We start from the raw sequence: 21,194 nt of genomic DNA, 5'->3' as shown, positions 1-21,194 counted from the left end.
GCTGCTTTTCAAGCCACAGGTACAGATGGCTTGCCAAACCAGATATTTCTTTGCGAACTTTGACAGTTTTATGTGCTTGAAAATATCTGCTACCTTTCCCCTTCCTTTTGCCGTATAAAACTCCTGTCCCGGAAGCTGCTTGTAGTCGGCTTTGACGTAGGTTTCGTCGTCCATTACCACGCAGTCAAACTTCGTCAGCATCGTCGTGTACAGCCTCCGGGATCGCGCTTTGGCCGTCGTATTTTGTTTATCATCGCGATTTGGAGTCACTACCTTCTTGTAAGTCGATAGTCCGGCTCGTTTTTTGGCTCGATGTACGGTTGTAGACGATACACCCAGCTTATTTGCGGCATCTCGGAGAGAGAGGTTAGGGTTTCGCTTGAAACTACCGGCAACTCTCTTTGTCGTCTCAGCGGCTTCCGGTTTTCGATTTCCCCCTGTTCCAGACTTCCTGGCTGTCGACAAACGTTCCCCAAACACTTTAATTACATTTGTAACGGTTGTTTTGGCAACTTTTAGCTATTTTGCCAGCTTTGCGTGCGAGTAGCTCGGATTTTCGCGATGCGCGAGCAAAATTTTGATACGCTGCTCTTCTTGCTTGGACGGCATTTTGACAACTGAAGAGTGAATTCCAAAATCAAAATAGGAGCAACATTATACACACACGCACCTTCAAAATGAGGGGTGTTCAGGTTTTTTAAATGCAAAATTGAAAGAAATACGTCAAGTTTATATTGACCAAATTTTGATTTTGATTTTGAAGTTTATATTGACCAAATTTTGAACGGGAAGAAATTATACACAAAAGAAGTAAAAAGCTTTACCAAATTCGTACTTCTCACAAAATAGTTCATTATTTCTTTAAATTTGTAAATTTTACTACAAATGCGTCAATCATGAACTTCGTATGTCACTAAAGACATTCTTGCAATTTTGAAATCCAATTTTTTCTTTAAAACTACAAAATTTTCTCTAAAGGTGAGTATTAAGTTCGAGTTTAGCCGCTAATTTTCACTAAAGTGAAAACTAAAGCAGTAAAAAAAGTCATACAATTATACATATTTGTTGCAGATTTCATTATAACTTGATGGGGAATATTCCAAAGAAAATTATCACAAAGTTTGTATTCCTTAAAATGGATTATTAAAGAAAAGTAATCGTGAAAAAATTGCGATTTTAGCGGCTAAACTCGAACTTAATACCCACCTTAACAGGTGAAAAAAATTAATTATGTCTAATAAATTTTCTTGAATTTGTCAAAAAATATTTACTTATTTTTGTGACAACGGCGTGATGGCAGCGTTTGTAATACTGTTTAGTTAAATTTTTCTAAAAATATTAAAAATTTTCTAAAATTTGCTAAATGTTTTCTTCCTGGTGGGTTCACTTTTTTCAATGTATTTCAAATAGAGGCTTTAATCTAAATTAGCTATAAATATTTTCCCATATTGGCGAGTACTAAAATGCATTTTTATAAACTTCTTTAACAATAAACGAAAAGTTTAGTTTTTGTCTCATATTATATGCTTGTGTTGTATACATATGAGAGTAAGTCTATATTGCGGCTCTCTCACGCTAAGAGAAAACCAGTATTTTCGGATATGTTATGTAAAGTTTCATTAATTTTATGAATGTATCCATGCACAATAATAAAATCTCATGTATTTACGAAAAAAATTTATTACGTAAAAATACATCTATTTTATTTTTAAAAATATACACATTTATGTACAAATTCATATTTTATGTTTTGTGTTTATACAATTTGTTATTTATCCTGTTGATATTATTTGTTTATTTTTCATTTTATTTATTTAGTCACAAAATATTTTATTTTTCAGATGACAGCTTTATGCAGTTAATGTTAAAATTGAACGACTTCCTAATGGATAATCAAACATTCAATGAAAACTTTACACATTCGCAACTGGAGGATACGTTGACCTTAATGCATGTTTGCATGTTCGGTTTCGCCGATTGGGTGGATATAAAAAAACCATTGATTAAGGACATCGATTATATGGAGAAACTCAATAAAATGATAGTTAGTATGGATAGATTCATACACAACTGTAATTGGTTTGGAAATTATGCATCTTGTGACGAGCTCTTTAGCCCAGTTTATACAGATGAGGGTATCTGCTATACCTTCAATAGCCTCAATGACCAAGATATGTACCGGGATGTGGTAATGCGGACTAAATCTAAGCATGAATCAAATAAAACACAGACAAAATGGTCTTTGGAGGGGGGATATGAGATGGGAAGCCTTTTAAATACCTACCCGGCTAGGGTATTGAGTGCTGGTCCTGTAGCAGGACTTTCAGTACATTTTCAGAATTTCATGGATGAAGTAGATTACTCATGTAATGGAGCTGTACAAGGCTTTAAAGTCCTTTTACATTCACCCGATGATGTACCTTCGGTATCGAAACATTTCGTACGTATAACCATGGATAAAGAGGTGATGATAGCAGTCAAACCTAATATGATCACTACATCACCCAATCTGGCTGCCTATGATCCTGCCAAAAGACTTTGTTATCTCAATAAAGATCGCCAATTGAGATTCTATAAAACCTACAGTCAGAATAATTGTGAAAGAGAATGTCTAACGAATTTCACCCTTAGCCAGTGTGGATGTGTTGCATTTTCCATGCCCCGAACCAAGGATATGCCAGTTTGTGGTGCAGATAAACTTGATTGCTACAAGAACGCCTATAGCAAATTGCTGCTGAAAGAATTCAATGATGGCTTAAACCAACAAGAGGCTTCCGATGATTGTAACTGTTTGCCTGGCTGTACTTCTTTGGAATATGACATTGAAATATCCGAAGGTCATTTGGATTTGATCAATACCATTAAGGCTATTGATTATCTTGATGAATTCAAGAGTTTTCGTCCGGATCAAAAATGGTCTCAATTGTTGATCTACTTTAAAGAAAATCAATTTATTACCTCGAAACGTTCTGAGCTGTATGGTATCACTGAGTTGTTGGCTAATTTTGGTGGTGTTTTTGGACTATTTATGGGCTTTTCTATACTAAGTATTGTGGAATTGATTTATCATTTTACCTTGCGTTTGTGGTCAAATATGACCCATACCTATGGATTGAATTAGACCAAGGAGGAGATAACCTTGGGAAAATTAATAAAAATGAATAAAAAATAAATAAAAATGCCAGCAAAAATGTGTGTTTAAATAGATTTTCTGTAAAGACGTAAGTATGAGGCGTTGCATAAAAAAAATTAACAGTTAATTATTTTTTTTTAAATTAAATAAAAAATTAACAATTTTCAAATTTGATACATAAGTGTGTTCGTAGTTCGGTTAGAATATCTTTACCGATGCGACATATAACCGAAACCGTCTTTTTTTATACCCTTCACCACTACTGTGGTACAGGGTATAATAAGTTTGTGCATTTGAATGTAACGCCAAGAAGGAAAAGTCTAAGACCCATCGTTTAGTATACCGATCGTCTTAGAATTAAATTCTGAGTCGATTTAGCGATGTCCGTCTGTCTGTCTGTCTGTCCGTCCGTCTGTCTGTCTGTTCATGTATTTTTGTGCGCAAAGTACAGGTCGCAGTTTAAGTCCGATCGTCCTCAAATTTGGCACAGGGTCGTTTTGGGGAACAAAGACGATCGCTATTGATTTTAGAAAAAATCGGTTCAGATTTAGATATAGCTGTCATATATATTTATCCCCGATCTGGTTATAATTGGCGTGTTTATCAACCGATGTTCTTCAAATTCCGTACATACTAATATTTTATGAGTCTCGAAAAACTTGCAAAATATTATCCAAATCGGTTCAGATTTAGATATAGCTCCCATATATATCTTTCGTCCGATTTAGACTCATATGGCAACAGAGGCCTAAGTTTACTACCGATTTTCGTGAAATTTTGCACAGAGAGTAGAATTGACACTCTATCAATGCTTGCTAAATTTGATTGAAATCGGTTCAGATTTAGATATAGCTCCCATATATATCTTTCGCCCGATATGGACTAATATGGTCCTAAAAGCCAGAGTTTTGCCACAATTTGGTTGAAATTTTGCACAGAGAGTAGATTTAGCATTGTAGCTATGCGTGCTGAATTTGGTTAAAATCGATTCAGATTTAGATATAGCTCCCATATATATTTTTCGCCCGATATGCACTTATATGGACCCAGAAGCCACAGTTTTATCCCGATTAGCTTGAAATTTTGCACAAGGAGTACAATTAGTACTATAGTCAAGGGTGCCAAATTTTATTGAAATCGGTTCAGATTTAGATATAGCTCCCATATATAGCTTTCGGCCGATTTACACTCATATGACCACAGTGGCCAATTTTTTGCTCCGATTTAGTTGAAATTTTGCACAGGATGTAGAATTAACATTGTATGAATGCATGACAATTTTGGTTGAAATCGGTTCAGATTTAGACATAGCTCCCATATATATGTTTTTCTGATTTCGACAAAAATGGTCAAAATACCAACATTTTCCTTGTAAAATCGCCACTGCTTAGTCGAAAAGTTGTAAAAATGACTCTAATTTTCCTAAACTTCTAATACATATATATCGAGCGATAAATCATAAATAAACTTTTGCGAAGTTTCCTTAAAATTGCTTCAGATTTAAATGTTTCCCATATTTTTTTACCAACATTGTGTTCCACCCTAGTGCATTAGCCGACTTAAATTTCGAGTCTATAGATTTTGTAGAAGTCTATCAAATTCTGTCCAGATCGTGTGATATGTAAATGTATGCATTTGGGACAAACCTTTATATATAGCCCCCAACACATTTGACGGATGTGATATGGTATCGAAAATTTAGATCTACATAGTGGTGCAGGGTATAATATAGTCGGCCCCGCCCGACTTTAGACTTTCCTTACTTGTATTATTATTACAGTAGGTAGCGGACATAAGAAACTCTGAATAATACTCAATTTTTGTTTCTTATATGACTTTGTTTTTCAGAAGAAAAGAAATGTATGATGTTTGTATTAACTTTCTTATATGCATATTTATACTATATAAGATGTGCTTATATCCCTTATCCACTGTAATGCGATCTATCTTACATTGATATTTGAAATTATTTGTGGTTTTGCAAATTGTACTTCAATGGTTTCAACCCAGCGGATTTTGGATGGTTGTCAATCCTTATTTCAGAGGATAACAGTTGAGATCACGGTTGCAACAAAATGTTGATTTTTTACTGTTGGTAGAATTCTTGATGTTTTGGTAGATTTTGCAAATAAAATATTGACAAAATTTCCTATAAAAATAAAATTTTGACAAAATTTTCTATCGAAATAAAATTTTGACAAAATTTTCTATAGAAATAAATTTTTGACAAAATTTTCTAAAGAAATAAAATTTTGACAAAATTTTCTATAGTAATAAATTTTTGACAAAATTTTCTAAAGAAATAAAATTTTGAAAAATTTTCTATAGGAATAAACTTTTGAAAAAATTTTCTATAGAAATAGACTTTTTACAAAATTTTCTATAGAAATAGACTTTTTACAAAATTTTCGCTAGAAATAAAATTTTGACAAAATTTTCTATAGAAATAAATAGAAATACAATTTTCGATAATATTTTCTATAGAAATAAAATTTTGACAAAATTTTCTATAGAAATAAGTAGAAATAAAATTTTTGACAAAATTTTCTATAGAAATAAATAAAAATAAAATGTTAACAAAATTTTCAATAAAAAATAAAATTTTACCAAAATTTTCTACAGAAATAAACTTTTGAGAAAAATTTCTATAGAAATAAACTGTTGTCAAAATTTTTTGTAGAAATAAGAATTTCTACAAAAAAAAAAAAGAAATAAAATTTTGACAATATTTTCTATAGAAATAAACTGTTGACAAAATTTTTTGTAGAAATAAGAATTTGACAAAATTTTCTATAGAAATAAAATTTTGACAAAATTTTTATAGAAATAAAATTTTGACAAAATTTTCTATACAAATAAAATTTTGACAAAATTTTCTATAGAAATAAAATTTTGACAAAATTTCCTACAGAAATAAAATTTTGACAAAATTTTCTATAGAAATAAATTTTTGACAAAATTTTCTATAGAAATAAAATTTTGACAAAATTTTATATAGAAATAGACTTTTTACAAAATTTTCGCTAGAAATAATACACTTTTTAAAAAATTTTCTCTAGAAATAAATTATTGACAAAATTTTCTATAGAAATAAATAAAAATAAAATGTTAACAAAATTTTCAATAGAAATAAAATTTTACCAAAATTTTCTATAGAAATAAAATTTTGACAATATTTTCAATAGAAATAAAATTTTGACAAAATTTTCTATAGAAACAAACTGTTGACAAAATTTTTTGTAGAAATAAGAATTTGACAAAATTTTCTATAGAAATAAAATTTTGACAAAATTTTCTATAGAAATAAAATTTTGACAAAATTTACTATAGAAATAAAATTTTGACAAAATTGTGACAAAATTTTCTATACAAATAAAATTTTGACAAAATTTGCTATAGCAATAAACTCTTAACAAATTTTTCTATAAAAATAAAATTTTGACAAAAATTTTACTGCCAGTGACAGCGACGATTTCGGGAGATCCGATGTGAATAAAAGATAGAGTAGGGGACACTGCCTTGAACATTGAAGTGAATGTATGTAGGATGATGTAAATGTATAATAATTTATTTGTATAATTTTCTTGATCTTGTAAAGAAGCCCTTCGTGCCAGTCTTTATCATATGCTTTAGATATATCGCGAAAAGCAGCTGTACAAAAAGTTTTTAAACTCGAATGAATTGTTAATTGTCTCAACTTGTCTGTGAATTTGCTCAATTGCACCATGTTTCTTTCTAAATCCGAACTGATGGTTTGGAATTAGATTTAGTTGGGAGACGATTGGCATTAGTCGCTGTAGAAAGAGTATTACGAGCGATTTAAGAAAAAATTGGTAAAAGACTACTAGTAATAGGATGGTATGATTTCACTTGGATTTCAGCAGGTTTACCAGATTTTTGAATCATAGTTTTTTGTCCAACTTTCCATTGTAAGGATACAAAGCAACGAGTTAAACAGGCATTATATGTAAATGTTAAAAGATTTATTGCTTCTTTAGGAATTTCACTTTTGGTGTGATTAAGTCATGTCAGGTGCTTTATTTATTTTCAGGTTACTGATGGCCTTGTTGACTTCAGTTTTTGTAAACTTTTTTATGGGTAGCTCGAGCTTCACTGCAGAACTCATGAATATTTTCAGGTACAGTGTCGGTTGTATTTGGGGTGAAATATAAATGTGACTGCTTTTTATACCCTTCACCATTACTGTGGTACAGGGTATAATAAATTTGTGCATTTGTATGTAACGCCAAGAAGGAAAAGTCTGAGACCCATCGTTTAGTATACCGATCGTGTTAGAATTAAATTCTGAGTCGATTTAGCGATGTCCGTCTGTCCGTCTGTCTGTCTGTCCGTCCGTCTGTCAGTCTGTTCATGTATTTTTGTGCGCAAAGTACAGGTCGCAGTTTAAGTCCGATCGTCCTCAAATTTGGCACAGGGTCGTTTTGTGGAACAAAGACGATCGCTATTGATTTTAGAAAAAATCGATTCAGATTTAGATATAGCTGTCATATATATTTATCCCCGATCTGGTTATAATTGGCGTGTTTATCAACCGATGTTCTTCAAATTCCGTACATACTAATATTTTATGAGTCTCGAAAAACTTGCAAAATATTATCCATAGCGGTTCAGATTTAGATATAGCTCCCATATATATCTTTCGACCGATATGGACTAATATGGTCCTAAAAGCCAGAGTTTTGCCCCAATTTGGTTGAAATTTTGCACAGGGAGTAGATTTAGCATTGTAGCTATGCGTGCTAAATTTGGTTGAAATCGATTCAGATTTAGATATAGCTCCCATATATATTTTTCGCCCGATATGCACTTATATGGACCCAGAAGCCAGAGTTTTATCCCGATTAGCTTGAAACTTTGCACAAGGAGTACAATTGGTAGTATAGTCATGTGTGCCAAATTTGATTGAACTCGGTTCAGATTTAGATATAGCTTCCATATATATTTTTCTCCCGATATGGACTTATATGGCCCCAGAAGCCAGAGTTTTGGCCCAATTTGGTTGAAATTTTGCACTAGGAGTACAATTAGTAATATAGTCATGTGTGCCAATTTTGATTGAAGTTGTAAAAATGACTCTAATTTTCCTAAACTTCTAATAAAGGGTGATTTGTTAAGAGCTTGATAACTTTTTTTTTTAAAAAAACGCATAAAATTTGCAAAATCTCATCGGTTCTTTATTTGAAACGTTAGATTGGTCCATGACATTTACTTTTTGAAGATAATTTCATTTAAATGTTGACCGCGGCTGCGTCTTAGGTGGTCCATTCGGAAAGTCCAATTTTGGGCAACTTTTTCGAGCATTTCGGCCGGAATAGCCCGAATTTCTTCGGAAATGTTGTCTTCCAAAGCTGGAATAGTTGCTGGCTTATTTCTGTAGACTTTAGACTTGACGTAGCCCCACAAAAAATAGTCTAAAGGCGTCAAATCGCATGATCTTGGTGGCCAACTTACCGGTCCATTTCTTGAGATGAATTGTTCTCCGAAGTTTTCCCTCAAAATGGCCATAGAATCGCGAGCTGTGTGGCATGTAGCGCCATCTTGTTGAAACCACATGTCAACCAAGTTCAGTTCTTCCATTTTTGGCAACAAAAAGTTTGTTAGCATCGAACGATAGCGATCGCCATTAACCGTAACGTTGCGTCCAACAGCATCTTTGAAAAAATACGGTCCAATGATTCCACCAGCGTACAAACCACACCAAACGGTGCATTTTTCGGGATGCATGAGCAGTTCTTGAACGGCTTCTGGTTGCTCTTCACTCCAAATGCGGCAATTTTGCTTATTTACGTAGCCATTCAACCAGAAATGAGCCTCATCGCTGAACAAAATTTGTCGATAAAAAAGCGGATTTTCTGCCAACTTTTCTAGGGCCCATTCACTGAAAATTCGACGTTGTGGCAGATCGTTCGGCTATTCATGATGAAATGTCAAAGCATACTGAGCATCTTTCTCTTTGACACCATGTCTGAAATCCCACGTGATCTGTCAAATACTAATGCATGAAAATCCTAACCTCAAAAGAATCACCCTTTACATATATATTGAGCGATAAATCATAAATAAACTTTTGCGAAGTTTCCTTAAAATTGCTTCAGATTTAAATGTTTCCCATAAATATTTATAACCTGCGCCACACTGTGGAACAGGGTATTATAAAGGGTGATTCTGTTGAGGTTAGGATTTTCATGCATTAGTATTTGACAGATCACGTGGGATTTCAGACATGGTGTCAAAGAGAAAGATGCTCAGTATGCTTTGACATTTCATCATGAATAGACGAACGATCTGCCACAACGTCGAATTTTCAGTGAATGGGCCCTAGAAAAGTTGGCAGAAAATCCGCTTTTTTATCGACAAATTTTGTTCAGCGATGAGGCTCATTTCTGGTTGAATGGCTACGTAAATAAGCAAAATTGCCGCATTTGGAGTGAAGAGCAACCAGAAGCCGTTCAAGAACTGCCCATGCATCCCGAAAAATGCACTGTTTGGTGTGGTTTGTACGCTGGTGGAATCATTGGACCGTATTTTTTCAAAGATGCTGTTGGACGCAACGTTACGGTGAATGGCGATCGCTATCGTTCGATGCTAACAAACTTTTTGTTGCCAAAAATGGAAGAACTGAACTTGGTTGACATGTGGTTTCAACAAGATGGCGCTACATGCCACACAGCTCGCGATTCTATGGCCATTTTGAGGGAAAACTTCGGAGAACAATTCATCTCAAGAAATGGACCGGTAAGTTGGCCACCAAGATCATGCGATTTGACGCCTTTAGACTATCTTTTGTGGGGCTACGTCAAGTCTAAAGTCTACAGAAATAATCCAGCAACTATTCCAGCTTTGGAAGACAACATTTCCGAAGAAATTCGGGCTATTCCGGCCGAAATGCTCGAAAAAGTTGCCCAAAATTGGACTTTCCGAATGGACCACCTAAGACGCAGCCGCGGTCAACATTTAAATGAAATTATCTTCAAAAAGTAAATGTCATGGACCAATCTAACGTTTCAAATAAAGAACCGATGAAATTTTGCAAATTTTATGCGTTTTTTAAAAAAAAAAGTTATCAAGCTCTTAACAAATCACCCTTTAAGTTAGTTCATATGTTTGCAACACCCAGAAGGAGACGAGATAGACACATGGTGTCTTTGGCAAAAATGCTCAGGGTGGGCTCCTGAGTCGATATTGCCATGTCCGTCTGTCCGTGAACACATTTTTGTAATCAAAGTCTAGGTCGCAGTTTTAGTCCAATCGACTTCAAATTTGGCACAAGTATGTGTTTTGGCTCGGAGTAGATCCCTATTGATTTTGGAAGAAATCGGTTCAGATTTAGATATAGCTCCCATATATATATTTTGCCCGATATGGACTTATATGGCCCCAGAAGCCATTGTTTTACCCTAATCTGCTTAAAATTTTGCACAAGATATGCACTTATATGGACCCGATATGCACTTATATGAACCCAGAAGCCAGAGTTTTATCCCGATAAACTTGAAATTTTGCACAAGGAGTACAATTAGTACTATAGTCAAGTGTGCCAAATTTTATTGAAATCGGTTCAGATTTAGATATAGCTCCCATATATAGCTTTCGGCCGATTTACACTCATATGACCACAGTGGCCAATTTTTTGCTCCGATTTAGCTGAAATTTTGCACAGGGAGTAGAATTAGCATTGTAGCTATGCGTACCAAATTTGGTTGAAATCGGTTCAGATTTAGATATATCTCCCATATATAGCTTTCGCCCGATTTACACTCATATGACCACAGAGGCCAATTTTTAACTCCGATTTAGTTGAAATTTTGCACAGGGAGTAGAATTAGCATTGTTGCTGTACGTGCCAAATTTGGTTGAAATCGGTTCAGATTTAGATATAGCTCCCATATATATTTTTTCTGATTTCGACAAAAATGGTCAAAATACAAGCATTTTCCTTGTAAAATCGCCACTGCTTAGTCGAAAAGTTGTAAAAATTACTCTAATTTTCCTAAACTTCTAATACATATATATCGAGCGATAAATAATAAATAAACTTTTGCGAAGTTTCCTTAAAATTGCTTCAGATTTAAATGTTTCCCATATTTTTTTACCAACATTGTGTTCCACCCTAGTGCATTAGCCGACTTAAATTTAGAGTCTATAGATTTTGTAGAAGTCTATCAAATTCTGTCCAGATCGTGTGATATGACGGATATGTCTGAGGATGAGAGAAGACGACTACACAAGGCGATATAGATGAGCCAAGCCCGTCTTTTCGCTCACTGGCCAGGGGAAAGATAGGCAGCACGGGGATATTGTGTGCGTCCAGTCCATTAGCAGCCACGAAAGGAATGCCGAGCATAGCTCGAAATCTGGGAGCCACCGTAGTGCAATGATTAGCATGCCCACCTTGCATACACAAGGTCGTGGGTTCGATTCCTGCTTCGACCGAACACCGAAAACGTTTTTCAGCGGTGGATTATTCCACCTCAGTAATGCTAGTGACATTTCTGAGGGTTTCAAAGCTTCTCTAAGTGGTTTCACTGCAATGTGGAACGCCGTTCGGACTCGGCTATAAAAAGGAGATTCCTTGTCATTGAGCTTAAAATGGAATCGGGCAGCACTCAGTGATAAGAGAGAAATTCACCAATGTGGTATCACAATGGACTGAATAGTTTAAGTGAGCCTTATACATCGGACTGCCACCTAACCTAACCTAGCACGAAATCCCACTGAGCAGGCTAAGGGAACAAAAATTCCAGTAGATTATGTGAAAATGGTGGACATCCGTCCTATGACAAGCCCATGTTAAATTCATCGCTTCTTCGCCAATTTTGCACCACTTCTGGTCATTGAGCTTAAAATGGAATCGGGCAGCACTCAGTGATAAGAGAGAAATTCACCAATGTGGTATCACAATGGACTGAATAGTTTAAGTGAGCCTTATACATCGGACTGCCACCTAACCTAACCTAGCACGAAATCCCACTGAGCAGGCTAAGGGAACAAAAATTCCAGTAGATTATGTGAAAATGGTGGACATCCGTCCTATGACAAGCCCATGTTAAATTCATCGCTTCTTCGCCAATTTTGCACCACTTCTGGTCATTGAGCTTAAAATGGAATCGGGCAGCACTCAGTGATAAGAGAGAAATTCACCAATGTGGTATCACAATGGACTGAATAGTTTAAGTGAGCCTTATACATCGGACTGCCACCTAACCTAACCTAGCACGAAATCCCACTGAGCAGGCTAAGGGAACAAAAATTCCAGTAGATTATGTGAAAATGGTGGACATCCGTCCTATGACAAGCCCATGTTAAATTCATCGCTTCTTCGCCAATTTTGCACCACTTCTGGATCCAAAAAGAACATTTTCACTGCCTTTTTGGCGACGCTTTTTTTGCTGGGGACGTAAGTAATGCCAATTTGTTTTCTTATTATGTGATTGAACACTTCTCTTCGCACATTTTATATATTGAGTCCATTATCAAGACCAAGGGGTCAGAGATTCGAAGAAAGTTCATTAAGTGATTTTTCAAGTATACCCTTCGAGACACAACAATCTATTAGGTATGGGGGTTTGTTGGAATCTCTTGGCCAATACATTGGGGTGCCAGAGGATATAACATTTAGGTTTAATTTTCTAATAGCATACAATACTTGTCGCATTTTAATTAGTTATAAATTCCACCTATCTTTCCTGACCTTTTTGGGGGATTTCCAATTTCTACCAATCATTCCTATTCCTTATTAAGTAATCGTACGATTTGTGTTCTAAAAAAATTATCATGCTAATTTTAGCACCTTTCATTTGGCTCTTAGGACATAGGACAAATATTAGTGTGGTTGCAATACATATCAGCCACCCTTTATATGTATATATCCAGTTTTGAGGGTTTACAATTCTCTTGGTCCTATCAGGGTCTTCACTTTGAAAATTGTTGAAATTTTTTTTACGACTTCCCGATTCGTCAATTAATTAAGTTAAATAACCAAAAAATTATCATAGTCGTATGGCAAAACGTCTTTATGACGAACTTCTGATAATAACCTGAACACAGAATATCAGGGAATTAAATTTAGTGTGTAAATATAACCAGAGCGATAGGCGGTAGGCGAACACTTATGTTATTTATGTGTATTTCTTATGGAAAGCCCAAAATCCGCGACGGAATACCGTGACGGCTATCGGCGTGACGTCAAATTAAAGTCTATTCTAATTCCTTGGCAGAAAATGGTTTAGTGTTGCCATCGCTTGTCAATTTATTGAACTCACCACAAGGCATTATTGTTGCCTGGCCAATTGGGGATTATTTTTCCTTAAAATAATTCAACAAATATGTTACTATTCAACTTCAATGTTTAATTAAAAAAAAAAAACAAGTATATACGACCGTAAGTTCGGCCAGGCCGAAGCTTACGTACCCTCCACCATGGATTGCGTAGAAACTTCTACTGAAGCCTGCCATCTATAGAAATAAAATTTGGAAAAAAATTTCTATAGAAATAAAATTTTGACAAAATTTTCTATAGAAATAAAATTTTTACAAAATTTTCTATAGAAATAAACTTTTAACAAAATTTTCTATAGAAATAAATTTTTTACAAAATATTCTATAGAAATAACATTTTGACAATGTTTTCCATAAAAATAAAATTTTGGTAGATTATTTTTGGCTCGAGTGGCAACCATGAATATGAACCGATATGGACCAATTTTTGTGTGATTGGGGATCGGCTATATATAACTATAGACCGATATGGACCAATGTTGGTATGGTTGTTAACGGCCATATACTAACACCACGTTCCGAATTTGAACCGGATGCATTTTGCTCCTCCAAGAGGCTCCGGAGATCAAATTATGGACCGATATGGACCAATTTTTCCATGGTCATTAGAGAACATATACCAACACCATGTACCAAATTTCAGCCGGATCGGATGAAATTTTCGTTTCTTAGAGGCTCCGCAAGCCAAATCGGGGGATCGGTTTATATGGGGGCTATATATAATTATGGACCGATGTGGACCAATTTTTACATGGTTGTTAGAGAACATATACCAATACCATGTACCAAATTTCAGCCGGATCGGACGAAATTTGCTTCTCTTAGAGGCTCCGTAAGCCAAATCGGGGGATCGGTTTATATGGGGGCTATATATAATTATGGACCAATGTGGACCAATTTTTGTATGGTTGTTAGAGACTATATACTGACACCATGTACCAAATTTCAGCCTGAAATTTCAGGATGAAATTTGGTTCTCTTAGAGGCTCCGCAAACCAAATCGGGGGATCGGTTTATATGGGGGCTATATGTAATTATTTGCATGGTTGTTAGAGACCACATACTATCACCATGTACCAAATTTCAGCCGGATCGGATGAAATTTGCTTTTCTTGGAGCGATCGAAAGCCAAATTTGGGGGTCCGTTTATATGGGAGCTATACGTAAAAGTGGACCGATATGGCCCATTTGCATCCGACCTACATCAATAACAACTACTTGTGCCAAGTTTCAAGTCGATAGCTTGTTTCGTTCGGAAGTTAGTCGTGATTTCACCACGACCCAGAATATATATACTTTATGGGGTCTTAGAGCATTATTTCGATGTGTTACAAACGGAATGACAAAGTTAATATACCCCCATCCTATGGTAGAGCTGCAAAACTATCGATAGTCGTACCATTCGATATTTTCGATAGTCTCAATAAAAACAATCGATGGTATCGATACTATCGGATTTTGTGCAATAACTAATTATAGCCGTCCAGACTCCGTGGATGCTGGAATGTAAAAAAACGTAAGGCCCAAGATTTTTCACCGACAGCCCGATGAAAAATCATTGTAAAATTGATCACAATGAACTGAATAGTATGTGTGAGCCTGAAATAAATCGGACTGCCACTTTAACCTAACGTTCTAAATTTGATGCTAACTTGAGCTTCCCGGTGTTTATTGCATGGAAAAAAATATTTTCTACAAGATAAGAGGAGAGCAAGTCATATAATGCAAAGTCGTCAACTACAGGAGAAAAGAATCTGTTTTTAAAAGAATAAATCTTTAGGCATTAAAATAAATCAGAATTGTTCATTTTTGGTTTATTATACCCACCACCATAGAAGGGTGACGGGGGTATAATAAATTTATCATTCCGTTTTCAACACATCGAATTCCGATTTCCGACTATATAAAGCATATATATTCTTGATCAGGGAGAAATTCTAAGACGATATAACCATGTCCGTCTGTATGTCTGGCTGTCAGTCTGTCGTGCTGAAATTTTGCTCAAACTCGTCTTTTGTCTGCAGGCAGGTCAAGTTCGAAGATGGGCTATATCGATCCAGGTTTTGATATAGTCCCCATATAAACCGACCTCCCGATTTGGGGTCTCGGGCTTATAGAAACCGTAGTTTTTATCCACTTTGCTTGAAATTAGAAATCTAGAGGTATTTTAGGACCACAAAGAGGTGTGCCACAAATTGTGAGCATTGGTCCATGTTTTGGTATGGTCCCCGTATAAACCGACCTCCCGATTTTATTTCTTGGGCTACTAGAATCCGCAGTTTTTATTCAATTTACCTGAAATTGGAAATCTAAGAGTATTTTAGAACCATAAAGAGGTGTACCATAAATGGTGACCATCGGTCCATGTTTTGGTATATAGACCGATCTCCCGATTTTACTTCTTGGGCTTCTAGAATCCGCAATTTTTATTAAATTTACCTGAAATTGGAAATCTAGAGGTATTTTAGAACCATAAAGAGGTGTAACAAAAATGGTGAGCATCGGTCCATGTTTTGGTATGGTCCCCATATAAACCGACCTCCCGATTTGGGGTCTTGGGCTTATATAAACCGTAGTTTTTATCCAATTTACCTGAAATTGGAAATCTAGAAGTATTTTAGGATCATAAAGAGGTGTGCCGAAAACGGTGAGTATCGGTCCATATTTTCGTATAGCCACCATATGAACGATCTCCCGACTGAACTTGGGTTTCTAGAAACCGTAGTTTTTATCCGATTTGCCTGAAATTGTAAAAATTCTGGCATTTTAGGCTCACAAAAACGTGTATCGGATTAAGTTTTTATCGGTCCATTTGGTAATGCCTCCGATTTCATTTCTTGAGGGTATAGAAGGCGCACTGATCATGAAAATTGCTTGAAACTCAATGTAAAATTTCCAGATTTTACTTCTCGGATGAAATTTACGGATTTAAGATTTCAAATCAAGACGTTATTTTATAATTTTCTTGCACACTTACAAGAGATGTTAATGATTCCTCTAAAACTCAAACAAAAATGGTTCTTATAAATCCAGTATCTGATATAGTCTTCATAGATAAAATCTTTAAATTTATCTTCGGGAAGTGTACCGGTTAAACTGCTCTGCTTGATCTGTCCTTAAACCCCCCTGAAATTTCAAAGGTAACTATTATATTTGATTCATGGTGGTGGGTATTTAATATTCGGCCCGGCCGAACTTATTGCTGTATATAATTGTTTTTATCTACAATAGTAAATAGCATAGCCGGCAATTTTTATTAATCTGGGGTTCTTCGATAGTATCGCTATCGGAAAATATATATCGATAGTACCTTAAAAATAAAACTATCGATACTATCGATAGTGCTATCGATAGTTTTGCAGCTCTATCCTATGGTGGGGGGTATAAAAAAAACGCTCGGAAACATGAAAACCAGGAAATATTCGCCGACAAGCTTATTGTCGCCGCGGTAAAAATGTTTCGCCTACCGCCTATCTCTATGGTTATATTTACACATTTTTTTAATGAAAAACCATTGTATCCAACATGTTTTATGTTGCCCTAAAAATATTTCTTGATGCTCTTTATATAATTTATGCTTTTCACATAAATTAAATGATGCTGTAAATAGTTTTTCTTACCGTTTAAGTACAAAAATGTACAATTTTTAAATAACATGTTATGTATTCAGCTTGGTACCATACCCTAGAAATTTTATCTGTGATCATTAATATCCCTAATATAGTTTGAAATATAACATTTTGTACCTCATCCTGTTAGATTTATACTACATTTCACTAATTAGTACGTTTTTGCTTCAGTTTAGAATTTAAATGTACCAAATTTGAAAATCCAATTATGTAGGCGGCTCAGACAAAAAATTTGTTTTATCCAATTATACAAGTTTGTAGGTTGGTGTACTATTTCGCATATTTATGTATTGTATTATAGTACATGAATGTAAAAGAATTGTAAAAAATGTCACTATGCTATATTTATTAGTAAGGGTATGGCAACACTGGGACAATTTTTGATCAAAACCAGTTTCAAAGTTTTTCTCAGGAGTATTTTCGAAATATCTGGGAAATACTTCTATCATGATGTCATATAACCACAATGAGCTAAAAATGCTTGTTGGTTTGTCTGTGGTAACTATTTCTTTTTCGACTTCTTTTGTGCATAGTCCTTTATGAAAAAATACCGCTTTTAATTTTAACATACCATCGGATGGCCAATCCTATGTCACTAATGGTACTTAGGCTGTAACATTTACTCCTTCCTCGATTTAATTGCCTTATGGGATTTCCGCCAAATAATAGAGCCTTGGAAAATTACACAACAACCTCGTTCCTACTTAATACTAGCAAAACATATTGCAAATTTTAGTATAGCGGCAATATTGAATAGCGACGGTATTAAGGCATACAATTTTAGAGAAAAATAATTTAAATAAAAAGCCACAATTTTTTGGCTATAACATTTTCTAAAAAAAATGCTATGCTATGAATATATAGACAATTAATTAAATTAAATCAAATAGGATAAATATTATCTTTAAGTGATAAATTAAATTTATAAAGTGATATAATTCGAAATCAATTTGAAATAAAAGAAGTAAGAACGAGTTTGGTGAATTCAATTAAATTAAACTAAATTTAAATAAAAATAATTACAAACAACATTAAAATAATTAAAATGAAATTAAAACAAGGAAGTAAAGTAGAAAGTCGGTCGGTCGACTATATCATAACCTAAACCACCCCTACTGAATTAGAATACATAAGCATTTGTGGTATATTGGTAAAAATGGTTCGGGGGATAAACCGTATTTCCGTTTTAAGACCCGAAATTAATCATTTCCCCGCACCAGACTTATACTAAAGTCCATGGTAATTCGAATAAGCCCGCGATGATACATGAGTACAGTCAGACTTGTGTAGATTGGTATCTGGCATTTTCTTTTCCATTTTCGAGAAAATTTTCTATAAAATAAAATTTTGACAAAGTTTTCTATAAAATAAAATTTGGACGAGATTTTCTACCAAATAAAATTTTGACAAATTTTCTATAGAAATAAAATTTTGACAAAATTTACTACAGAAATTCTTACAAAATTTTCTATAAAAAAATACACAACATTTTCTATCGAAATAAAATTTTGACAAAAATTTCTAAAGGAATAAAACTTTGACAATATTTCCAATAGAAATAAAACTTTGACAAAATTATCTATAGAGAAATAAAATTTTGACAAAATTTTTTTATGGAAAGAAAATTTTGATAAAATTTTCTATAAAATAAAATTTTGACAAAATTTTCTATATAATAAAATTTTTATAAAATTTTCTATATAATAAATTTTTTACAAAATTTTCTATAGAAATAAAATGTTAACAAATTTTTTTACAGAAAGAAAATTTTGACAAAATTTTCTATAGAAATACAATTTTGACAAAATTTTCTATAGAAATAAAAATTTTGACAAAATTTTTTATAGGAATAGAATTTTGACACAATTTTCTATAGAAATAAAATGTTGACAAATTTTTTTACACAAAGAAAATTTTGACAAAATTTTTTATAGAAATACAATTTTGACAAAATTTTCCATAGAAATAAAAATTTTTACAAAATTTTTTATAGGAATAAAAATTTTGACACAATTTTTTATAGGAATAAAATTTTGACACAATTTTCTAGAGAAATAAAAATTGTCAAAATTTTCTACAGAAATAAAATTTTGACAAAATTTTCTATAGCAATAAGATTTTGACAAAATTTTCTATAGAAATAAAATCTTGAGAAAATTTTCTATAGAAATAAAATTTTGACAAAATTTTCTATAGTAATAAAATTTTGACAAAATTTTCTATAGAAATAAAATTTTAACAAAATTTTCTGTAGTAATAAAATTTTGACAAAATTTTCTATAGAATTAAAATTTTGACAAAATTTTCTATAGTAATAAAATTTTGACAAAATTTTCTATAGAAATATAGAAATAAAATTTGACTAAACTACAAATGTAGCTTAACCAACAGTGGAAAAGAATGTTTGTCAAATTTATTTGGGCAAAGCCCTATAGACTGCAAGGTGATTGGATAGACGCACGTTTCGGAATAACCACATTCCTCATCAGCATCCTCTACTTGCAGCAAAACTATCAACCAATTATCAGAATAAATTCAGGCAGTTCAATAAACCCAAAGTGCGTCCATCCAACCATCTTGCAGTCTATAGGGCTTTGCCCAAATAAATTTGACAAACATTCTTTTCCACTGTTGGTTAAGCTACATTTGTAGTTTAGTCAATGCATGGTTTTAAGCTGAAATCAAAAACAACAACAATGAAATACAATTTTGACAAAATGTTCTACAAAAAAATAAATGTTGACAAAATTTTCTATGGAAATGAAATTTTGACATTTTATGTAGAAATAAAATTTTCCAAAAATTTTCTATAGAAATAAAATTTTCACAAAATTTTCTATAGAAATAAAATTTTCCCAAAATTTTCTATAGAAATAAAATTTTGTCTAAATTTTCTAGAACATAAAATTTTAGTTTCCAATGAAATAAAATGTTGACAAAATTTTCTAAAGGTATACAATTTTGGTAAAATTTTCTATAAATTACAATTTTGATAAAAATTTCTATAGAAATAAAATTGTGACAACGTTTTTTATAGAAATAAAATTTTGAGAAAAATTTCTACGAAAATAAAATTTTGACACAAATTTTGAAAGAAATTTTTATAAAATAAAATTGCTTTTAAATTAAATTTTGACCACATTTTCTATAGAAATAAAATTTTGACAAAACTTTCTGTAGAAATAAAACTTGAACTAAATTTTCTACATAAATAAATTTTGACAAAGTTTTCAATAAAAACAAAATTTTTTATACAAATAAAAATTTGACAAAATTTTGACAAAAATTTCTACAGAAATTAAATGATGACAATATTTTCTATGGAAATGAAATTTTGACATTTTATGTAGAAATAAAATTTTCCATAAAATAAAATTTTCACAAAATTTTCTATAGAAATAAAATATTGACTAAATTTTCTATAGAAATAAAACTTGAACAAAATTTTCTATACAAATAAAATTTGACAAAATTTTCTATAGAAATAAAATTTTGACAAAATATTCTATAGAAATAAAATTTTGACAAAATGTTCTACAGAAATTAAGTGTTGACAACATTTTCTATGGAAATGAAATTTTGAAATTTTATGTAGAAATAAAATTTTCCAAAAATTTTCTATAGAAATAAAATTTTCACAAAATTTTCTATAGAAATAAAATTTTGGTAAAATTTTCTATAGAAATAAAATTTTGTCTAAATTTTCTAGAACATAAAATTTTGACAAAATTTTTTATTGAAATGAAATTTTGACAAATTTTCCAAAGAAATAAAATGTCGACAAAATTTTCTAAAGGAATAAAATTTTGGTAAAATGTTCTATAAAATACAATTTTGATAAAAATTTTCTATAGAAATAAAATTGTGGCAACGTTTTTTTATAGAAATAAAATTTTGAGAAAAATTTCTACGAAAATAAAATTTTGACACAATTTTCTATAATATAAAATTCTGAAAGAAATTTTTATAAAATAAAATTGTGACAATATTTGCTTTTAAATTAAATTCTATAGAAATAAAATTTTGAGAAAACTTTCTATAGAAATAAAACTTGAACAAAATTTTCTATAGAAATAAATTTTGACAAAGTTTTCAACAAAAACAAAATTTTCTATACAAATAAAATTTGACAA

General features: G+C 32.6%; 1 protein-coding gene across 1 annotated transcript; it reads left to right on the top strand.

Moving 5' to 3' along the window:
• Nucleotides 1-1,849: 1,849 nt before the first annotated feature.
• LOC142240458 (pickpocket protein 28-like) lies at nt 1,850-3,121 on the top strand. Its single transcript, XM_075312157.1, has one exon. The coding sequence runs from the start codon at nt 1,853-1,855 to the stop codon at nt 3,119-3,121; it is 1,269 nt and encodes a 422-aa protein (XP_075168272.1). The 5' UTR covers nt 1,850-1,852.
• Nucleotides 3,122-21,194: the final 18,073 nt, after the last annotated feature.

Source organism: Haematobia irritans, chromosome 5 (assembly GCF_050003625.1).
Source record: "Haematobia irritans isolate KBUSLIRL chromosome 5, ASM5000362v1, whole genome shotgun sequence".
In the NCBI taxonomy this organism is placed as follows: Eukaryota; Metazoa; Arthropoda; class Insecta; order Diptera; family Muscidae; genus Haematobia; species Haematobia irritans.
This window is presented reverse-complemented; position numbering and strand designations above follow the sequence as displayed.